We start from the raw sequence: 21936 nt of genomic DNA, 5'->3' as shown, positions 1-21936 counted from the left end.
TTAATTACCACAAATGTTAGCTGTAAATCTAACTTAAAGAATTTTTTGAAGATCTGCAATCTTTTTTTTTTTTTTTTAATTTTTAGGGAGGCATTTTACTTAAAGGTCGTATACTCATATGGCAAAAATTCAAACATTACAGGGACATGTAAAATTATAAACTAAGTCTCCCTTTCCTGACTCTAGTCTTTCTCGGTTTCTTGTGTATTCTTCTAGAAAATTAAGTTTTCTATGACTAACATATAAAAGTAAAATCTTATGGGGCGCCTGCATGGCCCAGTTGGTTAAGCATCCAACTTCTGTTCAGGTCATGATCTCACCATCGGTGAGTTTGAGCCCACTTTGGGCTCTGTGCTGACAGCTCGGAGGCTGGAGCCTGCTTTAGATTCTGTGTCTCGCTCTCTTTCAGCTCCTCCCCTGCTCATGCTCTGTTTCTCTCAAAAGTAAATAAATATTAAAAAAACAAGCAAACAAAACCCAAAAACTCTTACTTGCGGGATCACATTAGGTATGCTGGTTTGCATTTTACTTGTTTTCACTTAGTATTTTGAAAAGCATGTAACACATCTAGAACAATCTAGGTAAATGGACCTGTCATAAAAATTTAGATTACATTCTTTATTATTGTAAACAAGACTGAAGTCTGCTTTTCAAACACGTATCTCTATGCATGTATGTGTATCTATATATAAGCATATATATATATATATAGATAGAATTCAGCTAATAAAGTTTTCTGTTTTTAAAATGAATAATTAAAAAGTAGTTGTAATTAGCTTGCCAACTATTATAAATACTTTTAAATTAATAGATTCCATGAAAACAGTGTTCTCAGAATAGCTTTGTAAATGTTCCCTCTAGCCGTTTATATAATCAATTTCTTAATATTTCCTCATTGACAATTAAAAAACTAAACTTTAGCTGAGTTCCATTATGAATAATCACAGATTTGCCAGAGAAACCTACACTTTTCTGTATTTTAATGTGTATGATGTATATTATAAAAACTAGTTTGGATAATGAAACATTCATTCTTTCTTGATCATAAATTACTTTTTAGTCATGTAGAAAGTTTACTTGAATTTCCTAAAAGGTTATATATCATGCTCCAGTTAAATTTTGCAAATACATATTTACAATTTATAAATTTATTTATTTTTTTTGAAAGAGCGAGGGAGCGTGAGCAGGGGAGGGGCAGAGAGAGAGGGAGAAGGAGAATCCCAAGCAGGCTCCACTCTGTCAGCGCAGAGCCCAGCATAGGCCTGGATCCCAGGAACCATGAGCCCATGACCTGAGCCAAAATCAAGAGTCAGACACTCAACTTGTCACTCAGTTTAACCAACAGCAGCCCCCAGCTCGCAGTGACATTAAGATGTCACTCTTAAGAATCCATGTTGGGCAGCAAAGCCATCAATATGGTGTCCTCCTATTTGAATCTCTTTGTTGTGTTTTCTGCTTTGATCATCTTTTCCTACTAATTTGTTTACTGTTTCTTACCCACTGTCAGTACCTGGCAAATGGTACGTACTCAGTAGATAGTTTAATAATGATTGAACTAAAATTAAGCACCAGCTTCTTTTACTTGTTATCTCTGAAGAAAACAGCCATGATAATTGACTTAGTCTCTAAGTTCACCTGAATGCTATGCTGTTAAATGGTATGCCCAGACATTTTACAAAAGGTTTTAAACACATTGTCAGTTTGCTTGAGCTAATGGAAATGTGTTTCATTTTATTCCTATAACTTTCCATTTTTTGTTTTGTTTTGTCATTCAGGTTAATTGGAGGATCTGACAACAAACTGATTTATAGGCATTATGCAACATTATATTTTGTCTTCTGTGTGGATTCTTCGGAAAGTGAACTTGGCATTTTAGATTTAATTCAAGTAAGTTAACACTTACTGTCTTAATAGCGTTTTTGGCATTTATATATTTTGAAACTTGTTTGCGCTAAGTTTCCTAAAATGATGTTCTATTTGGTAAGAAATAAATTGTGGCATGTAGATATCAGAGTAAAACGGGGACCAGGGATGCTAAAACTCGTGGGTAAATTTAATCAGATTAAGACTAATCACAACTAATTTAATCCTGCCCTCTTTTCCTGTTAATGTAAGTCATGCAAGCAGCCCAAGATGCATGGATCTCTTTCCCTGTGTATCCAGAGCTGACCCCCAAACCCTCCCTTCCCTGCCTCTTGAAAATCTTTCTTAATGTCCCTGGAACTCAAGGTCAGTCATAAGCACATTCCTCCTCATCTTCAACCTCTTTGTTAATATTACCTTCCCTTTTATTTTTTGCTCTATTAAGTTACACCTGGCTTCCCTGCTGACACGACCTGTAATTGTCTCAAGCAATAACAGTCTTGGCCTCCTCACACTGCCGAGCCTGCTTGTGTTTTTGTTGCTTCTTGTTGCCTTTCCCAGACCAGTCTCTGTTGTAAAATGCCTACAAACTTTATTTCTTGTTTTTAAACTCTACCACCTTCTGCCCATCCTGTTTCAGTAATCTCTCATCCCCACCTCCTGTTTGTTGGGGATTTTATCAAAAACTTTTCAAAGGTCTGAGATTCAACCGTACTTCCAGGCTAACAAGTTCACTACCATAGTGTCGTGGATGCCGGCAGAGGACAGGAGACTTGTGGGTTAGAAACAAAGGACTGATTCGGAACGGCTCCAACAGTAGACATAGTAACAGCACTTGCTTGCACTGATTCCCCACGCCAATTCCAGAGTCACCAAAGGGTGACTTTTAAGAGGGCAGATTGATACCTATACAAACAGCGGATTGAAGTGTGGGAGAGGAATGGGATCGTTTATACTGGACACTAATCATGTCGGCCCATGTGCTGGAGGAAAAGACTGTCTTCTGTGGGTATAGATAAACCTACTTGTTGCTTTGGAGAGAGACACTCTCTATTTTCTGAGGCTGTTTTCTTACGCAAGCTTGTTTAAAAAGATAGTCTGCAATAGTAGCAGTCTGTACTTTTGTTCAAATTGTATGCAGAAATGCCAGAGCCCTGGGGTCTCCTAACAGATTTTACTCACTGGCGCTCACTGGTACTACTTGGCATTTGAATTCTTGGTGATTTCAGTATTCAGTGTTGATGTGGATAACTCTTCCAGGACTCTAGTATCGGGAATTCCTTTCCATTGAACTTTTGTCCTCTGCCGCACCTCGCTGCTTGACTTTAGACCTTGTTTTTATCCAAACTTCCATCCTCCATAATCTCCATTTCGGTTTCCCCTCTGTCTACCACCTGTTTTCATATCAGTTTCTATTACTGCAGTAATTCCTCGAGCTTGTTGGGAACGTCAGTCTTTTGAATTTTTTTTTTTTTTTTTTTTATACTGTCTGTCCCTCATCCTCCTGATGACTTACTTTCCTCACCCAGCTTAAATTCCATGGTCAGTCATGATAATCATAGTCTTGTATACACTCAGCTCTTTCCTGGTACCCCTACATCTGAATGTACTTGTAGAAAAAAAAAAATAACCGTTCTACAGGTCTCACTTTAAATTTATGATCTCCAGCCTTGGTGAGTCCTCAGTGCTACCCAGTGATCATATTTCCCTGGTCCCTCACTCTCCCAGACTCCTGGTCAACTACTGGTAGGCCTCCTTTGTCGAATCTCTGGCACCACCGGCATCTGGCTTCCTCCTCCGCTGAGAGAATTGAGGCCATCAGAAGAGAACTTCTGCAGACTCCACATCTGGGTCCGTGCTCTCTGCTTTTTCACCTGTGAGGCAGGAGCTCCCCACGCGCCTGCCTAAGGCCAGCTCACCCACTTACAAAGTAGTCTTCTCTCCAGGGCTCTAGCAGTTCTCCCTCTCTCTCCTGACTCCTTTCCCTCCCTGTCCCCGGTCATTCCCACTAGCTCTAGTACCTTCTCCCATCTTGAAAGAAGTCCTGTTTGTACTCCCTCCTTCAGCCACTGCCCCTGTCTTTCCCTCTCTTTCTGTCAAAATGTCGTCAACCGGTTGTCAGTATACATGGTCTCAGATTTGCCTTCTCTTCTCCACTCTTAAACATATTCCATTCAGGTTCTCTGTTGTTGCTGCATCCAGAGGCTCTCATCAGTCCTCTTTTATTTGGTTAAGATTCTTCCTCACTCGCTAACCCTGCTTCTAGGACACCGCACTCGCGGGTTTGCATCCGCCCCTTCAGGTGCTTCATCTCCGTCGCATGGTCTCTGACCTCCTCTTCCACAAGCCCTGTAGGAGATGCAGAATCTGACCGCACTCGTTATCATGAGGGGATGCTCTGAACACATGTTTTCTTTCTCTTTCTGGGCCCTACACAAGGCAAAAACATAGGGGCATGGTGTAGGCACATCGTAGTCGATTGGAGAAAGCTACATGTAAAGAAGTTTTCTGTGCCAAATAAGGGTCATGGTTTTAACATCAGCAAAAAGCGTGCATGCTTGGAGATCTCATTAGTATGAGAGAGTAAATGAGCAATTAACCAAAGCAGACAACGTTGGTGGTAATTCTGAGTACCAGAGCTTAAAAATAGTAAAAGTGGGGGTGCCTGGCTGGCTCAGTCGGTTAAGCATCCGACTTTGGCTCAGGTCATGATCTCACAGTTCTTGGGTTGGAGCCCCGCGTCAGGCTGTGTGCTGACAGCTCAGAGCTTGGAGCCTGCTTTGGATTCTGTGTCTCCCTCTCTCTCTGACCCTACCCTGCTCATGCTCGCATGCTCTCTCTCTCTCAGAAATAAATAAAACATTAAAAAATTTTTTTTAAAATAGTAAAAGTGGCTACATTAAGGCTTTTGGTATCAAATATTGTTAATAATGAAAAAAAAGACAAGCAATAAATGGAACAATTCATATGCCCAATTACTCTTGACCCATAGTTTTAAACTGGGTTTAAAAACTGGTTGGTTTTGAGGAAGAGGTGGGTTTCTGAGTTCTGTGAAACCACAAAGTGATCATAGCAGACATTCTTGCTCTTTCATTTTGTTTTCATTTTTAAAAATTTATTTTTGAGAGAGAGAGAGAGACAGAGCACGAGCAGGGGAGGGGCAGAGAGAGAGGGAGACACAGAATTCAAAGCAGGCTCCAGGCTCTGAGCTGTCAGCACAGAGCCCAATGTGGGGCTTGAACCCATGAACTGTGAGATCATGACCTGAGCTGAAGTCGATGCTCAACAGATTGAGTCACTCAGTTGCCCATGCTCTTTCATTTTTTTAATTGGTGGTGAGGAAATGACACCTTTAAGAAAAATATGTTTGTATTATGAGGTAGAATAGAAATTTTTATAATATTTAAAGCTGTAAGAGGAAACTTCAAAGAAATTTTGAGTTTGAGGTGAATATGCCTCCTGAGCCCTTGGATAGCTACTCACTTTCCTCCTGGGGCCTCCTTGAGAAACACTGCTAAGTTTTATTGTGTTTGATTTTCCCAAAGGCTTTTCTAGTAAAGAAAGAGAAGCAAAGTTACTTATGTATTGATTATTTAGGGGTTAAGGGTTAATCAGAACCCGGTATTGCATTGCCTTTTAAGTTTGTTCATTGACACATTTCTTGTGGCATATGGTTTATTCCATATGGTAGTAGTTTATTCATTACAGCACTTCTTCATAGAAGCTTTGTGTGTTTTAGAAAATCGTTTGTTAATACGAAGCTGTGCTTTCTGTTTCTATTTCCATTGTCCGCAACTGAGTGGTAGACATACGCACTATGTTCCAAAACACCTGGTTTTCCCGAGCTAGCTACTAATGTTAGGAGAGGGAAAAAATGAGGAAAGTAATGTTTCAAATTTACTCTGTAAGAGAAAGATTGCAGTTAAGAAAGACTGAAACAATTCTGCATTTTCCTAGAGACAAATCAGAAGTACTTTATACTTGTGTCCTGGGATTTAAGCCATCATCAGTGATTATTTTTTGTTGCTGTGGCTGATCTTAATGGTTATGATAGCTTCATGGTTTTACTTCAGAAGAGAATTATATGGGGAGTTGTCAAAGAACAAATATCCCGTGTGAATCTGAAGTAAATCCTATGATATGTTTCTGGGAAGTGGAATCTAGGTCTTGTCTTGTAAAATAGTTTAGCCATTGCCGTTCAGCTGTTGATAATTTGTCTTGATATTAGGTCAGACGCAGAAAAGAGGATTTCAGGAGTATTGTGTCATCTTCCTGTTACTACAGGCTAGAGCTGGTTTTCTAAGAGGATCCGATTGAGTTATCATATGTTGCTCTTTCATGTCATAAAAAAAAACCTTCTGTAACTTACAGGGACTAATTAAATGTACTGCTATCACCAACACATTGGAAGTTCTGCGGTTTCTCTTTCCCCCGCGGTTACCAGGGAACATTAAATACCTAAGAGGGAGCGCTGAGCACACATGAGGCAGTCACTTTAAAAACGTTGGTTGAATGAATAAAGATGGAAGAGAGTAACTTATAGTTTCTGCTTCTGTTTCATGAAACAGCTAATCAGAAGCTTAGTTAGAACTGATTTTCTTGCTTCGTCTATCCCCTAGCTTCAAGAAAGTCAAGTGTGGTGTCAAAAGTAGAGATGGAAAATTATAAATCAAGAGAGTTTAGATCAAAACCTCTTGGTCTTGCATATTCTTTAAAGAATGGATCAAGAAAACCTAAAACATGAGCATATGCTTTTTTTAAAAACAAGTTTATTTTGAGAAGAGAAGAGCCCAAACAGGGGAGGGGCCTGGAGGGAGGAGGACAGAGGATCCCAAGCAGGCTCTATGCTATTAGTAGACAGTGCAATGTGGGGCTCGAACTCATGAACCATGAGACCATGACCTGGGTCGAAGTCAGAAACTTAACCGACTGAACCACCCAGGCATCCCAAACATCAACATATATTTCAGAAACATGCTAAATTTTGCTTTTTTCAAATGTTGAAGATGATACCATTCAAATGATCATTGGGAGTATTTTTATGCAGAGGTTTTGTGTTTCTAAGGTATGCATACTGCTGTCCCAGATCTGCCGTTTTATCTTGTGTGAAATCTGAGAGAACGCATCATTACTAAATTCCCTGTGGAATTTAGGCCACTATATCACCAAATCGAGTAACATCAGCTCCTGTTTTTCTTTTGTTCCTTTTAAAAATTCTTTGTAAGTAAGTTGGGGAAAAGGTGATTCTTTTTTCTTTCTGATACGTATTATTGTAGTGTCATAATGACTGCCATATCAGCAAATTTCACACTTGATACCTGGCTTTTTTTAGTCTTTCTGTTGTAGCATGTCTTCAGTGGAAGTGTTAAAATATTTACAGAGTGAGAATGAGAGGTTCATTAAATATTGACATTGGTTATTTATAAGCAGTCATATTGTCCTCAATTAATTTATTATGCCAAGCCGATAATAAATGGAGGCATAAAAGTTCACTAGATAATTCCAAATTCTGTTACAGTTTTCTGTACTCCACATAGCAATTACATCAGCATCAGGTCTTGTTCAGTTGGAGTCAGGAAAAAATTGAGTGCTACTGTTGCAGGACTTTTTACCTCGGTACCCGGGATTCGTTGTCTCGCCGCTTTGAAGAATGAAAGAGCTGGGCACAAAATGAGCAGCAGGCGAAATTATTCGAGTGTAAGAAAGGAAGAGTGGTGTGAAAGCTCTCATTACAGAGAGGGGACATTTGAAAGTGAATTCCCGCGACTATGGGCAAGGCTCCTTGTTTTATAAAGTTCTGGTCGCCTCCCCCCCCCCCCCCCTTCCCCCTTGTTCCTTCTTGGGTTCTGCCCTTAGTGCTGGAGAGCTCTAGGTGCTGGGCTGGCTGTTCCTGATTGGCTCCATTCCATTATGTGAGGAGTCAGACTGGTCACACTGTTCCTCGTATAGCATAAGTTTTGTGGTTGACTTATTTTATTTATTTACTTATTAATTTTTTTATGTCTTTATTCTGAGAGACAGAGACAGAGAGTGAGTGGGGGAGGGGCAGAGAGAGGGAGGGAGACACAGAATCCGAAGCAGGCTCCAGGCTCTGAGCTGTCAGCACAGAGCCCGACGCGGGGCTCAAACCCATGGACTGTGAGGTCATGACCTGAACCAAAGTTGGATGCTCAACTGACTGAGCCACGCAGGCATCCCTGTGGTTTATTTATTTTCATTAGGTATCTTGATTGTCAGATTCCTGAGGGAAACATGAGGCGGGAAGTAGGTTGTGTCTGTTACGTTCTTAAGAGGGACCTTATGCACAAGGGGGTTTGGTGTGGTCAGAAGCTCCCAGCACTGGTACAAACTACGTTTTTCCCCACCCAGGGACCTCAGGTCCTAACCTTTCCCTCTCAGCCTATCTTAACCTGTTCTTCCCTATTGTACTAACAGCTGAGGTTAAAAAAGATGTTTGATCACGTATCATGTTATAATATGTGTATAAACCAGAGCTCCATGTATAGCATTTGCTGTTGCGTTGGTACTGAATGTTAGACTGGCTTTTGTGAAATTATTTTACTTACGCCTGCTAATGCTGATTGAACCTAAAATTGAGCATGTCATTTGATCTTTATAGACCTTGAATTTTTTCACCTGTATAAAGCATGCCTGTTTCATTCACTCATTCATTCATTCATTCATTTATATTTTGGAGAGAGAGAGAGGGAGAGAGTGTGTGTGCAGGTGAGTTGGAGTAGGGGCAGAGAGAGAGAGAGAGAGAATCTTAGGCATGGAGCCCGATGCAGGGCTTGATCCCACAACCCTAGGATCATGACCTGAAATTAAATCAAGAGTCAGGCACTCAACCAACTGAGCCACCCAGGTGCCCCAAGTATGCCTATTTTCATATGCTGCCTACAAACTTCCTGAGGTAGTTAGAAAGAGTGAGCAAGCTAGTCATGGTTAACATCATTCAGCCCCTGCCCTGTGCTGGCTGTGTAACTTTGTGCAAGTCACTTAACCTTTTTGACCTGCATTTTCCTCATCTGCAAAATGGAGTGAAAATAATAATAATACTTCCCTATAGAGTAGGTACCAGCATTAGAAAAGATACATGAAGCTTATGGCTAAATGATTGACATGTAGTAGTAGTCAGTGGTTTTTAGCTAATATTACCATTAAAGCATGGATTTATAAGGAAGACATACGAAGTATTATTCCATTAATATGCAAATTGAATTGGATAGAGAAGTCCTATTTTATCTTTATTTTTTATTTTTATGAGAATTTGTTCATCTTTTTATCCTCTATATTGTGTAACGGCTTCAGATGAATTTTATATGGGGATAGAGTTATACGCTAAGAAATTGACCTAATTGGAGGAACTTATAAGTCAAGAATACTTAAGTGAAGAAAGAACCCATGATCTTCCCTTTATCACGTAGGAAATTGTGCTTGGTTGGTGCTGCTGGCCAGGGGAAGCCTCACTGCCTCCCATCCTGTGTCATTGTCCTCTTTGATTATAAGTGTAGGCTCAAAAGCACCTTGTTAAGTAGCATACTGCATAAAATTTGGGCTGTATAGGTTACTTTTAAGAATTATCTAGGAAGACCAGCTGACCAACACTTGGGGACTATGGGAAATTGCAGCTCCCCTGGGGTGGCGGAGATAAACCCCTGGTGTAAGGGAGGGTGAGTTCTGGTGCAGTTCCTCTTGCTGAAGCAAGAGGGAGCCCTGGCCCAGTTGGCTTATTTTCCCAGCATTCCAGAGTAAATACGTGCGATCATTTTAGGAAAATTCTATTTGCTACACCATACTTTTACCATAGTATTCAAAGTTTCTGTTTTCAGTAAGATGCACTTCTCATATACATGTAGGAAACCGAAAAATATTTCTGTTAACACCTTGAATCAGACACTGTTAGAGTGATTCCGCATTTCTAAAATCTGTTGTCTTATTTTTCCTGAGAAGTCTCTTTTCCAATAATTGGAAATAAAATATTAACTTTTAAGTAATTTACATTGCTACTTCATGATAAATCCTGGTATTGAATTTCAAGGTACTTTTCTAACTTACATGCTTGTTAACATCTCAGCTGCTCTCTTGGGAGGCATCATAGAGTCAGATGGCATGGATTTGAATACTACCATCTAACAGTTACATAACTTTGGGCAAATTACTTAACTGTATCCATTCTCAGTTCTTTGTCTCTAGGTGCTGGCACACATGCCTACCTTATCAACATTGTTGTAAGAATTAGAGCTAATGTGTATAGTTAGCTTAGGGCCTAGAATATGGCAGACATGTTATTATTTAATTTGTAATGGGTGAAGAAAATATTAAAATTTTTTTTAATGTTTATTTATTTTTGAGAGAGAAAGTGTGAGTGGGGGAGGAGCAGAGAGAGAGGGGGACAGAGGATCTGAAGTGGGCTTCATGCTGATAGCAGCGAGCCCGAAGTGTGGCTTGAACTCAAAAACCGTGAGATCATGACCTGAACCAAAGTTGGACACTTAACCAACTGAGCCAACCGGGCGCCCCTATAAATAAAGTATTTTGGAACTCAAGTGCTGAAAGTAGAAATTTGAAGCTAGAAGTAACTTAAAAAAAAATTTCCCCCTTTAAAGTAGGTTTGAGAGAGAGAAAAACTCAACTTATGTTGGTGTTTTTCTTTGACTTAAGGTGAATTCCTTATTCAGGGAGCAGTTGGTAATAGAAGAGGAGACTTGTACCGTTTGAGCTTGGGTTTTCAAATTTTCTTTTCCGTTAAAGTTTTTAAAAATGCATGTTGCAATTATTTCAGACTTACAAAAGAGTGACAAATACAGTACAAAGTTTGCATATCACACTTTCACCCAGAGCCCATGAATTTAACATCTTCTATAATGACAGTATAATGATTAAAATCAAGAAATCACCATTGATGTAATACTGTTATCTAATCTACAGACCTTACTGAAAATTTGCCAGTTGTCCCATTAATGTCACTTTTCTCATTCAGAGTTTAATTCAAGTCACATATTGCATTTAGTTTTCAGGTCTCCAGAGCCTCCCTTACTCTGTCATAGTTCATTTTTGTCTGTTGTGCGTTCTGTGTCTTTCACATCTGGACACTCTGAAGAGTACAAGCCAGTTATTTTGTAGAATATTCCTCATTTCGGGTATATCACAGAAGTGCTCTTACCTCCTTTGCAGTGCGTTGTATCAGGAGGGACATGGTCTCATTTTGTGTCACTATTTGTAATGTTTATTCTGACCCCTTGGTTTAGACAGTGTCTGCCAGGTTCGTTTGCTGTAAACTTCTGTTATTACCTCTTTGTGCTTGAAAGTATCTTATGGGGAATAATTTTGAGATGATGTGAATATCCTTTATCTAATCATCATTTGGTCATTAATTTTAGGATGTATCGATGTTTCTTGCCTGAGGAATTACTGTTGTGATGTTTGCCAAATGGTTATTCTCCATTATGCCCTCTGTATTGACTAGTTGAAATTATATAAGGAAAATCTTTCTAGGTTTTGCATTTATTTCATTTTGTTTTAAGTCATGAATGGTACCATCTATATAGAAGAATGTTTTTCAAGACCAGATAGATTTTGAGATCAGCTTTTGCTTAGAAGTTTAAATATAATTTTAACAATTTGTGTTAGTACAGGTTTTTAAAAATCTCTCACGAGTAGCTTTTGTGCACAGAAGGAAATGATTCAGAGGCTATTTTCATTTTCAAAATTAGTATTTGGGGCACCTGGGCGGCTCAGTTGACTGTCCAACTTCAGCTCAGGTCATGATCTCACAGTTTGTGAGTTTGAGCCCCACATCACGCTCTCTGCTGTTAGCACAGAGCCTGCTTAGGATCCTCTGTGCTCCTCTGTCTGCCCCTCCCCTGCTTGTGTGCGTACACACAGTCTCTCTCAAAAATAAACATAAATTAATATTTGATTAAAAACCCTGGTTCTTCCTTAGACTTCTAAATCCAACATACAAATCATATTAAGTCACTTTAATGGAGAAGCTCCAATGTAATTAAATTTCCTATGGTACAAGCAGTCTACTTTGCACAATTCTGTGTTCATGTGCGTGGTACAAGTATGCAAAGTTAGTATTTTTGATTTATACTATTCTGTATTTTCTGAATTTTCTGAGTAACTACCTCTTACTGTATTAAAATCAAGTACTATTTCCTGTTGGAGGCAGTATGCCTAGTGAGTAAGAATTTGAATTCTGCAAGGAGGCTTTCTCCCTCCTACCGTGTTAGTAGTTAGTTGACTTTTTGCTAATTTAGAACCCTTTTCCAGGTGGCCGATAATAAAGGTATCTGCCTTATGACATCACCATGAAGGAGTAAATGAAATAAAATATTTAAAGCACTTGGAACCATAGCAATGCTATAACATATAGTCAGTAGACTCTGGCTATTATCATTAACCTTTTATTTAAGAAAAATAGAAAGAAATCATAAAAAGAATCCTTGATGTGAACCCTTTTAGAATCCTCTTGACGTGAGTATAGAAGACAGATTGTCCTCACGTCAACTTTTCATTTTTTCATGCTGAGGTTGAGAGCTTACTCTGCGTGAAGTGCCCGCCACAAGGTAAATGCACAGTAAATGGCTCTGTTTTTACAAAGACTGTCCTCGTTGGCACATTAGCGTCCAGGTCACGTGTGGTGGAAATTCGGTCCAGAACCCAGTCCTACTCCAAGTCGAGTGCTGTTCATGCACCGTAAGCGCCACACCGTAAATATCCTGACTCCTGCATGCAGTAGTACGTACTGGAGGGTGTCCCTACGCTGCATTCAGCATGTTCTTCAAAGGCAGTTGATCTATGTTAAGTTTAGTTTGCCTTCCCAGCTCTTCTGGTACATTTCCAGTGGCGTTTTTTGGTTCTTGGCTTGAGCTAAACCAGTATCTCTCTAGAACATCTTGCTGCTGACTAAAAACAATTTTTTTTAGATCTCTTGCCATATTGTTAGTATTCTTAAATTTGTGTCTCCTGTTTTGAGGTTTAAGACTTTTTCTTTCTTATAATATGTCAATTTAACATTTATGTATTTCATTTAAAGTTACAGATTTCCTCCTAAAAATCTAATAGAAATCCCCAAACCTGAAAAAAAAAATTATATTTTTACCTAGAAATGAAACTCTAAATGGGGAGCTGGTGTGTGTGGCAGGGTGCCTGGGTGGTTCAGTCAGTTAAGTGTCCAACTTTAGCTCAGGTCATGATCTCATGGTTTGTGAGTTCGAGCCTCATGTCAGGCTCTGTGCTGACAGTTCAGAGCCTGGAGCCTACCTCAGATTCTGCATCTCCTTCTCTCTCTGCCCCTCCCCTGCTCATGCTGTGTCTCTGAAAAATGAATAAACCTTAGAAAAAAATTTAAAAAAAATAAAGGGGGGGTGGGTCTGCCCTGTGATACTGCTTAAGGATATTTTGTGGTATTTTTTTTATCTAGGGCATATTTTTATTTCTCCATATGTGTATACTATACTAGCCAACACATATATTCTTGAGGGGAGACATTATTCTAAGTTCTTTAAGTCTATTTATGTTTTTTAATGTTTATTTTATTTTTGAGAGAGAGAGAGAGACAGACAGTGTGAGCGGAGAGGGGCAGAAAGAGAGGGAAACAGAATCTGAAGGAGGCTCCAGGCTCTGAGCTGTCAGCACAGAACCTGATGTGGGGCTTAAACCCACGAACTGTGAGATCATGACCTGAGCTGAAGTCGGACGCTTAATGGACTGAGCTGCCCAGGTGCCCCTTATGTATATTCATCACTAAAACAACTGTATGGCATAGGTACCATTGTTATGTCCAGATGAAGACACTGAGGTTTAAAGCTAAATAACTTACCCTAGATTTCATAGAGGCTAGGCTGGAATTTTAATAGAGACATGCTTGCTAAAGCTTATGCTCTTAGGTTCTAAGCACTCTTAAATACTAAGCTGCCTCATAACAGATTCCTATTACCTTTGTGGCCCAGACCCACAGGTTTGTAGTTAAAGGAAACACAAGAAAATTTTGCTGTTAGAAGGGCACTGGGAAGGGAGACTGTTTTAATGAGGATGTGGCTTTTTTTTTTTTCAGAATCTTTTTTGTTTCTTTGTGGAAAATTTGATAGTTATTACAATGCAGGAAAACTTATAATATGATTCTCTTAGTAATTAATATTTTTCCCATTAAGCTTTGAATTTTTGGAGGCCAAAGATTATAGAGTTGCTACTTAGTAGATAACTGTTCTATTTAAATTGACTTTAAACCTTGTATCATTTTTGTTTTTTTATTTGTGTTATTTTTTTTAAGCTTATTTATTTTGAGAGAGAGAGAAGGAAGCGGCGAAGGGGCAGAGAGAGAGAGGGAGAGAGAGAATCCCAAGCAGACTCCACCATATCAGTGCAGAACCCGACAGGGGGCTCGATCTCCTGAACCTTGAGATCGTGACCTGAGCCAAAATCAAGAGTCAGACACTTAAATGACTGAGACACCCAGGTGCCCCAAAATTCTTATCATTTAAAAAATGAAACATAAGAGGGGTACCTGGGTGGCTCAGTTGGTTAAGTGTGTGGTTTGATTTCAGCTCAGATCATGGTCTCGCGGTTCGCGAGGTCCAGCTTTGCCTTGGGCTGTGCGCTGACAGTGTGGAGCCTGCTTGGGGGGTCCGCTCTCTGCCTCTCCCGCACCTATGCTCGCTCTCTCCCTCTTGCTTTCTCACATAAACTTTAAAAAAAAAGAAAAGAAACATTAGAGAGTGGTGTTTACCATGTCACTTTTAGTACTTTGTTCTTTTTATCTATCTCTTTGTGAAATATAATGCAAGAGCACCTTTATTACTACTTTTTGTTCTGACTAGAACCCCAAAGGCCCATTAGTTTGTTTTTCTGAATTTCTTTACTTCAGTTTGTAGGTTATTAGTTTTGTCTTGGCCTTGTCTGTATACCACCTCATATCTACCTACAAAGCTCTGGAGTTCTCATTAAGAATTTTTGCTGAATCAAAATAAAATTGATGGAAACTTTTTTTTAAAGATTTATTTTTTATATTTATTATTTAGTTTTATTTTTACACCCAACATGGGGCTCGAACTTGCAGCCCCTAAGGGTTGCGTGTTCTATGACTCCAGCCAGACACCAGTGGAAACTTTTAAAAAAATTTTTTTTGTTTATTTAAAAAAATTTTTTTTAACGTTTTATTTATTTCTTAGAGAGAGAGACAGTGTGAGCAGGGGAGGGGCAGAGAGAGAGGGAGAGACAGAATCTGAGGCAGGCTCCAGGCTCCGAGCTAGCTGTCAGCACAGAGCCCAACGCAGGGCTCGAACCCACAAACTGTTGAGATCATGACCTGTGCCGAAGTCAGACGCTTAACTGACTGAGCCACCCAGGCGCCCCCAGTGGAAACTTTTTTTGAAGAGGGCTTTTGATTTCTTAAGACCAGACTTAGCATTTAGATGTCTTAAACCTTAAGAATTCTTTTCCTAAATTAAGAACATGTCATTATAATGACATTTTACTGCAGGACACTTTTTTTTTGGTTAAGTATTTACATTTCTCAAAGGTGGTATTGTTCTGGTTTAAATATAGGTGACACTTTTCTCTCTGTATTAATAAGTATATCATGAAGGCCTACCAGCCTCAGCAGGTAGTTACCTTGCTTCTGGATCAGTGTTTGTCTGCAGAGTTAGACTTTTCTATTTCTATTTTAATTTCATAATCCTTACATGTTTTGAACAGCCAGATGAACAGTACTGGTTTCCTTTTATTAGATGTGTTTTGGGCACTTAATCAAAATTATTTAACTAAATCTGTGAGATAATCCAGAAACATAGGCAGCCTTAACAGTGTGTTCCATTTCTGAAGTTTGGAGGAGTAGGTGATAGTCAGTCTAACATAGCTGGGCCGCAGCAGAGGAGGATTGAAGCGATGTCTCTCTGGCTTCCTCACCACTAGACCATACTTTCTCCCTGGTGGCCATATTTTTTGCTACTCCATCCTTCGCCAGTGGCGCACTTAATGCTACCAAGAAAGTGGTTTTTTGCTTTGCCCAACATAGTCTGCACATGGATTCAGTGGGTTCCACCGATCTTTTCTAAGTGTACATAAGTGACGGGAAGTATTTAGACTGTATTTTCACCAGCACAGTCATCTTCTGATGGCTTAAACCATGGCTTATAATATAAACCATTGGATTTGGAAAAAGCAAGCATGGAAAAATAAAGGCATATTAGAAACTTGATTCTGATAAGTAGGTCTAATAATGATTTTATTTATGTATTTTTTAAATTTTTAGTAGGTTCCACACCCACGTGAACTCCTGACCCTGAGATGAAGAGTCACATGCTCTCCCAGCTGAGCTGGCCAGGCCCCATTATGATTTTAAATTAAAGAAGATGAGATTAAATCACTCCACACACAAAAATCAGTTCTACTAGATTTAGTTGAAACATGAAAGATAAAACAGTAAAGCTTTTGTTTTCTTCTGGGAGAATATCTTCTTGATGTTACTGTAGGCAAAGATTTCTTTAATTGGACATAAAAAAAAGATTAACCTTAGAGACGGTGATAAATTGGAAAATACTGAAAATGAAAACTTCCAAGAAAGTCAGTAGGAGAATAAAAGTCAAGCCACAGAGTGGGAGAAGATATCTGTAATATATATAGATGACAGGATTGTATCTAGAATAATTGAAGAATTTTTAGACACTGGCAAGAAAGACCGGTACAAAAATGAGCAGAAGTCTTGAACAGACATCACAAAGAAGGGATCTGACTGGCTGATAAATATGAAATGGTGCTCAATGTCAGTATAGCCATCAGGGAAATACAAATTGATGTTACAGTAACAAACCACCACGTACCTGTGAGAATGGTTAAAATTAAGAGATGGACGACATAACGTGCTGACAAGAGTGTATGATTTGAGGAACTCGCATATACTGCTCTTTGGAGTGTAAAGCTTTAGAATTGCTTTGGAAGTCTGTTTGAGGCGGTCTGCTGCTCTGAGACCCCACACTTCTCCTCTGTGCATGCATTCAGTAGGTGTGTGTGCATCCATTCAGTAATAGACACGAATTAGAATATTCTTAGCACTGCTAATGGCTCCATACTGGAAACAACCCCAACTGTCAACCACGAAATGGATAAATACATTGTGGTATATTCATTCAATGGCAGAACGTAGATGAAAATGAATGAGCTACTGGATAATAATTGAATCTCACAAAAATATTCATGAATAAAAGGCACCACTCACAAAAGGTTACATACGCTCTCATATGATATAGTTCAGAAACCAGCAAAACAGATCTGTAGTATTAGATCTGTATTAGAAAGAAGGTGATTACCTTTGATGGTGACTAAGTGAAGTATGAGGAGCTTCTTCAGTGCTGGTAATATTCCAACACTTGATTTGGGTGTTGGTTACAACATGTTTACTTGTGAAAATTCATCAGGTTGTATACATTCTTGTGCTTTGTGTAATTCTGAGTATGTATTGTTATGCTTCAGGAAAAATTTACTGGAGGAGGGCAGAACTGAAATGGCTTTACTTCCTATAACTTATGTAACTATGATGTTATAAATTGGAATTCAGACCATTTCCAACTTAAAGACATGGTTTCAAAAGTAAATATTTTCTTTTTTATCAATGGGAAAAGTTTTTTTCTTCTCACATTCTTACTTCTCCTAAGAAGTTCATGTTTGTTAAGCTTGTTCAACTCTTGGTCCAAGCAGCGTTATCCCATTCAGTGCTTGTAACAAGAAATCGCTATAAAAAGAAGGAAAATGAATCTGAACTAGTTTCAAGTAGAATCAATAAAGCCATTCCAGGTATAATGTCATTAAGACCTTGAGGAAAATAGATAAAGTTGGGAGTTTGAGTGGATGTTATTTATTTCCTACATACCTCAAAGCAGAAATAAACTGGAAAGTCACTTGAGGCTGACCCGCGTATGCCCCACACTTGGTCATCTGAATAATTAGCCTTCTCACAAATGAACTTGTTGAGTAAAACTGCATATTCTTGGTTTCATACAGACCTCTTACTTCTCCAAATGACTTTGGTCTAAGCCAGGGGCCAATAAACTACAGCAGGTCAAGTCTAGCTTGCTACACCTTTTTGTAAAGTTTTGTTGGAGCAGTCATGCTCATTGTTTAAACAGATTTTTTTTTTTAATGTTTGTTTATTTTTGAGACAGAGACAGAGTGTGAGTGGGGGAGGAGGAGCAGAGAGAGAGAGAGAGACACAGAATCTAAAGCAGGCTCCAGACTGTGAGCTGTCAGCACAGAGCCTGACGCGGGGCTCGGACCCGCAAACCAGGAGATCATGCCCTGAGCCCAAGTTAGATGCTTAAATGGCTGAGCCCCCCAGACGCCCTTGAGTGATAGTGATTACAGTCCTACAGTTCCCTGTTTACAGTGTTTCACCTGTCTTACCCTTGTGCATGGATGGAAGCAACCTTGGGTTTCCAGTCTGCGTAAATTGGTCTGAGGTAAGAGCAGTTTTAGCAAGACGCCTGCTGTTTCCATTTTATTCCTTGTCCTCTAGGATCACCTGTGAATAAAGTAACCTTGCATTTCCGTTTGTGAGGAACAGTCCTCCTCTGTATCTTTTGTTCCTGGCTGTTAAGAAATTATGATAACAGTGCATACTGTTATAACTCAGTAATCATAAAATTTTAGCTGCTCCATTTTACTTCTCATGCCCCCACTTTGTATGATAAATTATGTGATCATTCTGTCTGTGACAGTACATTGAGAAGGGTGGTAGCGATAGAGACAGGAACAGAGTGACACCCTATGCAGGGGAATTTATTAGATTAAGTTTTGGAAGTTTGTGTCAGAGGTCTTCAAGACCATCTCCTTGATTTGCTAGGAATTCACATGACACCGAGGCTGCTGTGCTCATGGTTAGAGTTTATTACAGTGGTACGAAATAGGAAAGATCAAAAGCACATTGAGGAGGTGTCTGGAGAAAACCAGGTGCAAGCTTCGGTGTCCCTTCCCACTAGAGTCCCGGGAGATAGATTTTAATTCCCCAGCAGTGGTATGTGCAGTGTGTTCACAATCAGGGATGGTCACTCCTGGCCTATGTGTCAGGATTTTTGGTGGGGGTCAGTCACATAGGCGTATAGCTTGCCTACTTAAGCTCTAGAACCTCAGAGATGAAGAGGTGTTCATCATAAATCACCTTGTTAGCATAGACTATTTGTTCAGACTGGCACACAGTGCAGCCCGAGGACTCAGGCATGCCAGAACATGCTTACCAGAACTTTCAGGGCTCAGCGCTCTGCTCCCAGGAGCAGGTCAAGGGCTAGTCTGGTCAGCAGCCCATTATGGGGAACGTGTAGGTTTTGAGCATCACAGGTCTGCTGTGTTAATAACCCTTTCCCACACAGGCTCCTACACAGTGTTCAAAACAGAGTTTGAACTCAGGTTAAGTCTGATTCCAAAGTCTTTGCTCTTGCCATAAATAATTTCGAGCTATCTTTTATACTGAATTGCTTATTACAAACTCTGACTGCATTAAATGTGGTAGATACTTGGACTGTGTCTATCTGTCATGATAAATATTTCCAATAAGCTTTCTTTTTTTCCTCACTGAAGATAGGGAGCCTGATTTGATTATTTTTTCAGTGCTGTTTAAAGTAATGGTGCTAAGAATTTCTAGTTCTTAGTTATCTTCAGCAAAGTTTGTTTTGTTTTGTATGTCCATGTATTGCAATGTAGTTATCATGAGCGATAGTCTAAAACTGTTCCTGTTGCACTTAATGTAATATTTAATTTAAAACAAATGTGATAGCGGAGTTTAGAAAAGTGTTAGTTCACAGTGAAGAATTGTCTCCTTTGTAGATGATCGGTTTGAATGAATTTATGCGGTTCTCAAGAGCTTTTAACCTTTCTTCTTTTCTTTTGCTTCAGGTATTTGTGGAAACGTTAGACAAGTGTTTTGAAAACGTCTGTGAACTGGATTTAATTTTCCACGTAGACAAGGTACTCTTTCTGTATTGTTAAATCTTCTAAGCGCTGTATCTGAGAAAAATGTTAATTTGTATTTGTCAAAGTAGAAATGGATTTAGTGAATAATACTATTTTTGTTCCTTGATGTGTTTAGTATAATGAATAAATTACGTTTACTGTGAGCCAGCCACTGAGCTTGGTGGAGGAGATTCAGACCCTGCCTGGACGAATCCACATCTGGAGGAGGAGACAGTGGTGTTAATTAGGTAGCAACATGTTGAGTGTTACAGGAACACAGCTGTCCCTCCTGCCTCTGCCCAGGAGGATGTACGTGGAGGAGATCACATTGAATTGGGTGTCTAAGGATTAGTAGGTATTTCACGGACAGAATTGGAGAGGACGGCTCTAGAGGCAGAGATAGAAAATAGAGGCTTTTGGTGTGTTGGGGGGAATTGGTATTGATTGGGAGGCCTGATTTAAGTGTCTTTACTGCCATGGATTTTGGACTTTGTTCTGAAGCACTTTCATATTTTTAATCGAAAAATGTTGTATTGGCCTTTATTGTTGCTTTGTACATTGGTTTTTTTGTTTTGTTTTTTTTTGGGTTTTTTTTTTTTGGCAAGATCATTTTTTTCTACATTACGAAGATTGGATTGGTAGGTGAGAGATTAAAGGCAGAGAAATCCATTAGGAATCTATTTGAGGAGTCCCAGAAAGCAGAGCTGTAAGACAGTACAGTAGGCGTGCGGGAAGGTGAGTTGACAAGACGTGATGGTCTGCTGAAAGCTGGAGGTGAGAGGAGGGAAGGATCCCTGAAGCTCATAGCCAGTATTACCTGGTGCTGGTGATGGGGGATTTCAGCAAAAGACAGTCCACTTTTACCATATGCAGGTTTTTTTCTGTTTTAAGCTTATATATCGTAACAAGTTTTTTTGTTTTTGTTTTTTTAGTGGTTTGTTTTTGAGATTCAGAGCCTGAGCGGGGGACGGGCAGAGAGAGAGGGAGACACAGAATCCAAAGCAGGCTCCAGGCTCCGAGCTGTCAGCCCGGAGCCCAATGTGGAGCTTGAACTCACAAACCATGAGATCATGACCTGAGCTGAAGTCAGATGCTTCACTGACTGAGCCGCGTAGGTGTCTGTAACAAATTGTTTTGAGTAATAAAGCCATTGAATAAAATAGTCTGAAATAATACGCTGAAAAATTTAGCAGAAAAGGTGATTTTTAAAAATCAACACTATTGAGGTGTAATTCACACACACCAAAATTCAGCATTAAAAAAAATTTTTTTTTAAGTTCTATTTATTTTTGAGAGAGAGAGAATGAGTACAAGCTTGGGGAGGGGCAGAGAGAGAGGGAGACACAGCCTGACCCGGGGCTCAAACCCACAAACTGCAAGACTGTGACCTGAGCCGAAGTCTGACACTCAACCAACTGAGCCACCCAGGTGCCCCCAAAATTCAGCAGTTTTAAGCAGATAGAGTATTAATCCTGGAAGATGTATATAGTTATATGACTGCTACCACATTCAAGATACAGCACAAAGAAACGAATGCATTTTATTATGTTTGAATCATCAAAGAATACTTTTATTATTAACCAATCCTCTAGGTCATATTTCTCATTTACTAAATGACTTTATTTTGGACAGAGAACTTAAACTTGATATTTTTAAGAGTGTATTTTTAGCTTTTCTCTAATTACCGTATCTTACGCTTTTTCACACTTACAAAGACTTCTGTTATTTTTAGGCATTAGGGTTTGCAGTATTCAGAATTGTTTTGGTACGTGATTAAAATGCTTCAAAAGACTGTTCAAAATTATTAGTTTATGTAATACAACTAGCAATTTCTTTATTTTTTAATGTTTCAGTATTTTTCTTTTTTTTTGTTTGTTTTATTTTGTTTTTATTTTTTTTTTTACAAATAGTTTATTGTCAAATTAGTTTCCACATAACACTCAGTGCTCATCCCCACAAGTGCCCTCCTCCATGCCCATCCCTCCTCCCCCCCACATCCATCAGTCCTCAGTTTATGTCAGCATTCAAGAGTCTCTCATGGTTTGCCTCTCTCCCTTTCCCCCACCATTCCCCCCCTTCTTCTCCCCCATGGTCCTCAGTTAAGTTCCTCCTAATCCTCCTATACGT

The 21936-nt window shown here is 39.4% G+C and overlaps 1 protein-coding gene across 5 annotated transcripts in view; it reads left to right on the top strand.

Annotated features, from left to right (window-relative positions):
* Positions 1 to 21936, top strand: part of AP3S1 (adaptor related protein complex 3 subunit sigma 1) — an 87022-nt gene that overhangs the window by 21839 nt on the left and 43247 nt on the right. For all 5 annotated transcript variants that reach the window (XR_005531806.1, XM_039252588.1, XM_039252587.1 and 2 more), the window contains exons 3-4: positions 1776 to 1887; positions 19753 to 19824. Coding sequence is in view for 4 of the 5 variants with exons in the window: in XM_039252588.1 (XP_039108519.1) it covers positions 1776 to 1887; positions 19753 to 19824 (184 nt within the window). In the remaining variant the exon portion in view is untranslated. The remainder of the gene's footprint in view (positions 1 to 1775; positions 1888 to 19752; positions 19825 to 21936) is intronic.

Source organism: Hyaena hyaena, unplaced genomic scaffold (assembly GCF_003009895.1).
Source record: "Hyaena hyaena isolate Hyena2069 unplaced genomic scaffold, ASM300989v1 scaffold_431, whole genome shotgun sequence".
Classification (NCBI taxonomy): Eukaryota; Metazoa; Chordata; class Mammalia; order Carnivora; family Hyaenidae; genus Hyaena; species Hyaena hyaena.
Note: the sequence above shows the minus strand (reverse complement) of the source record. Positions and strands in the feature narration are given on the sequence as shown.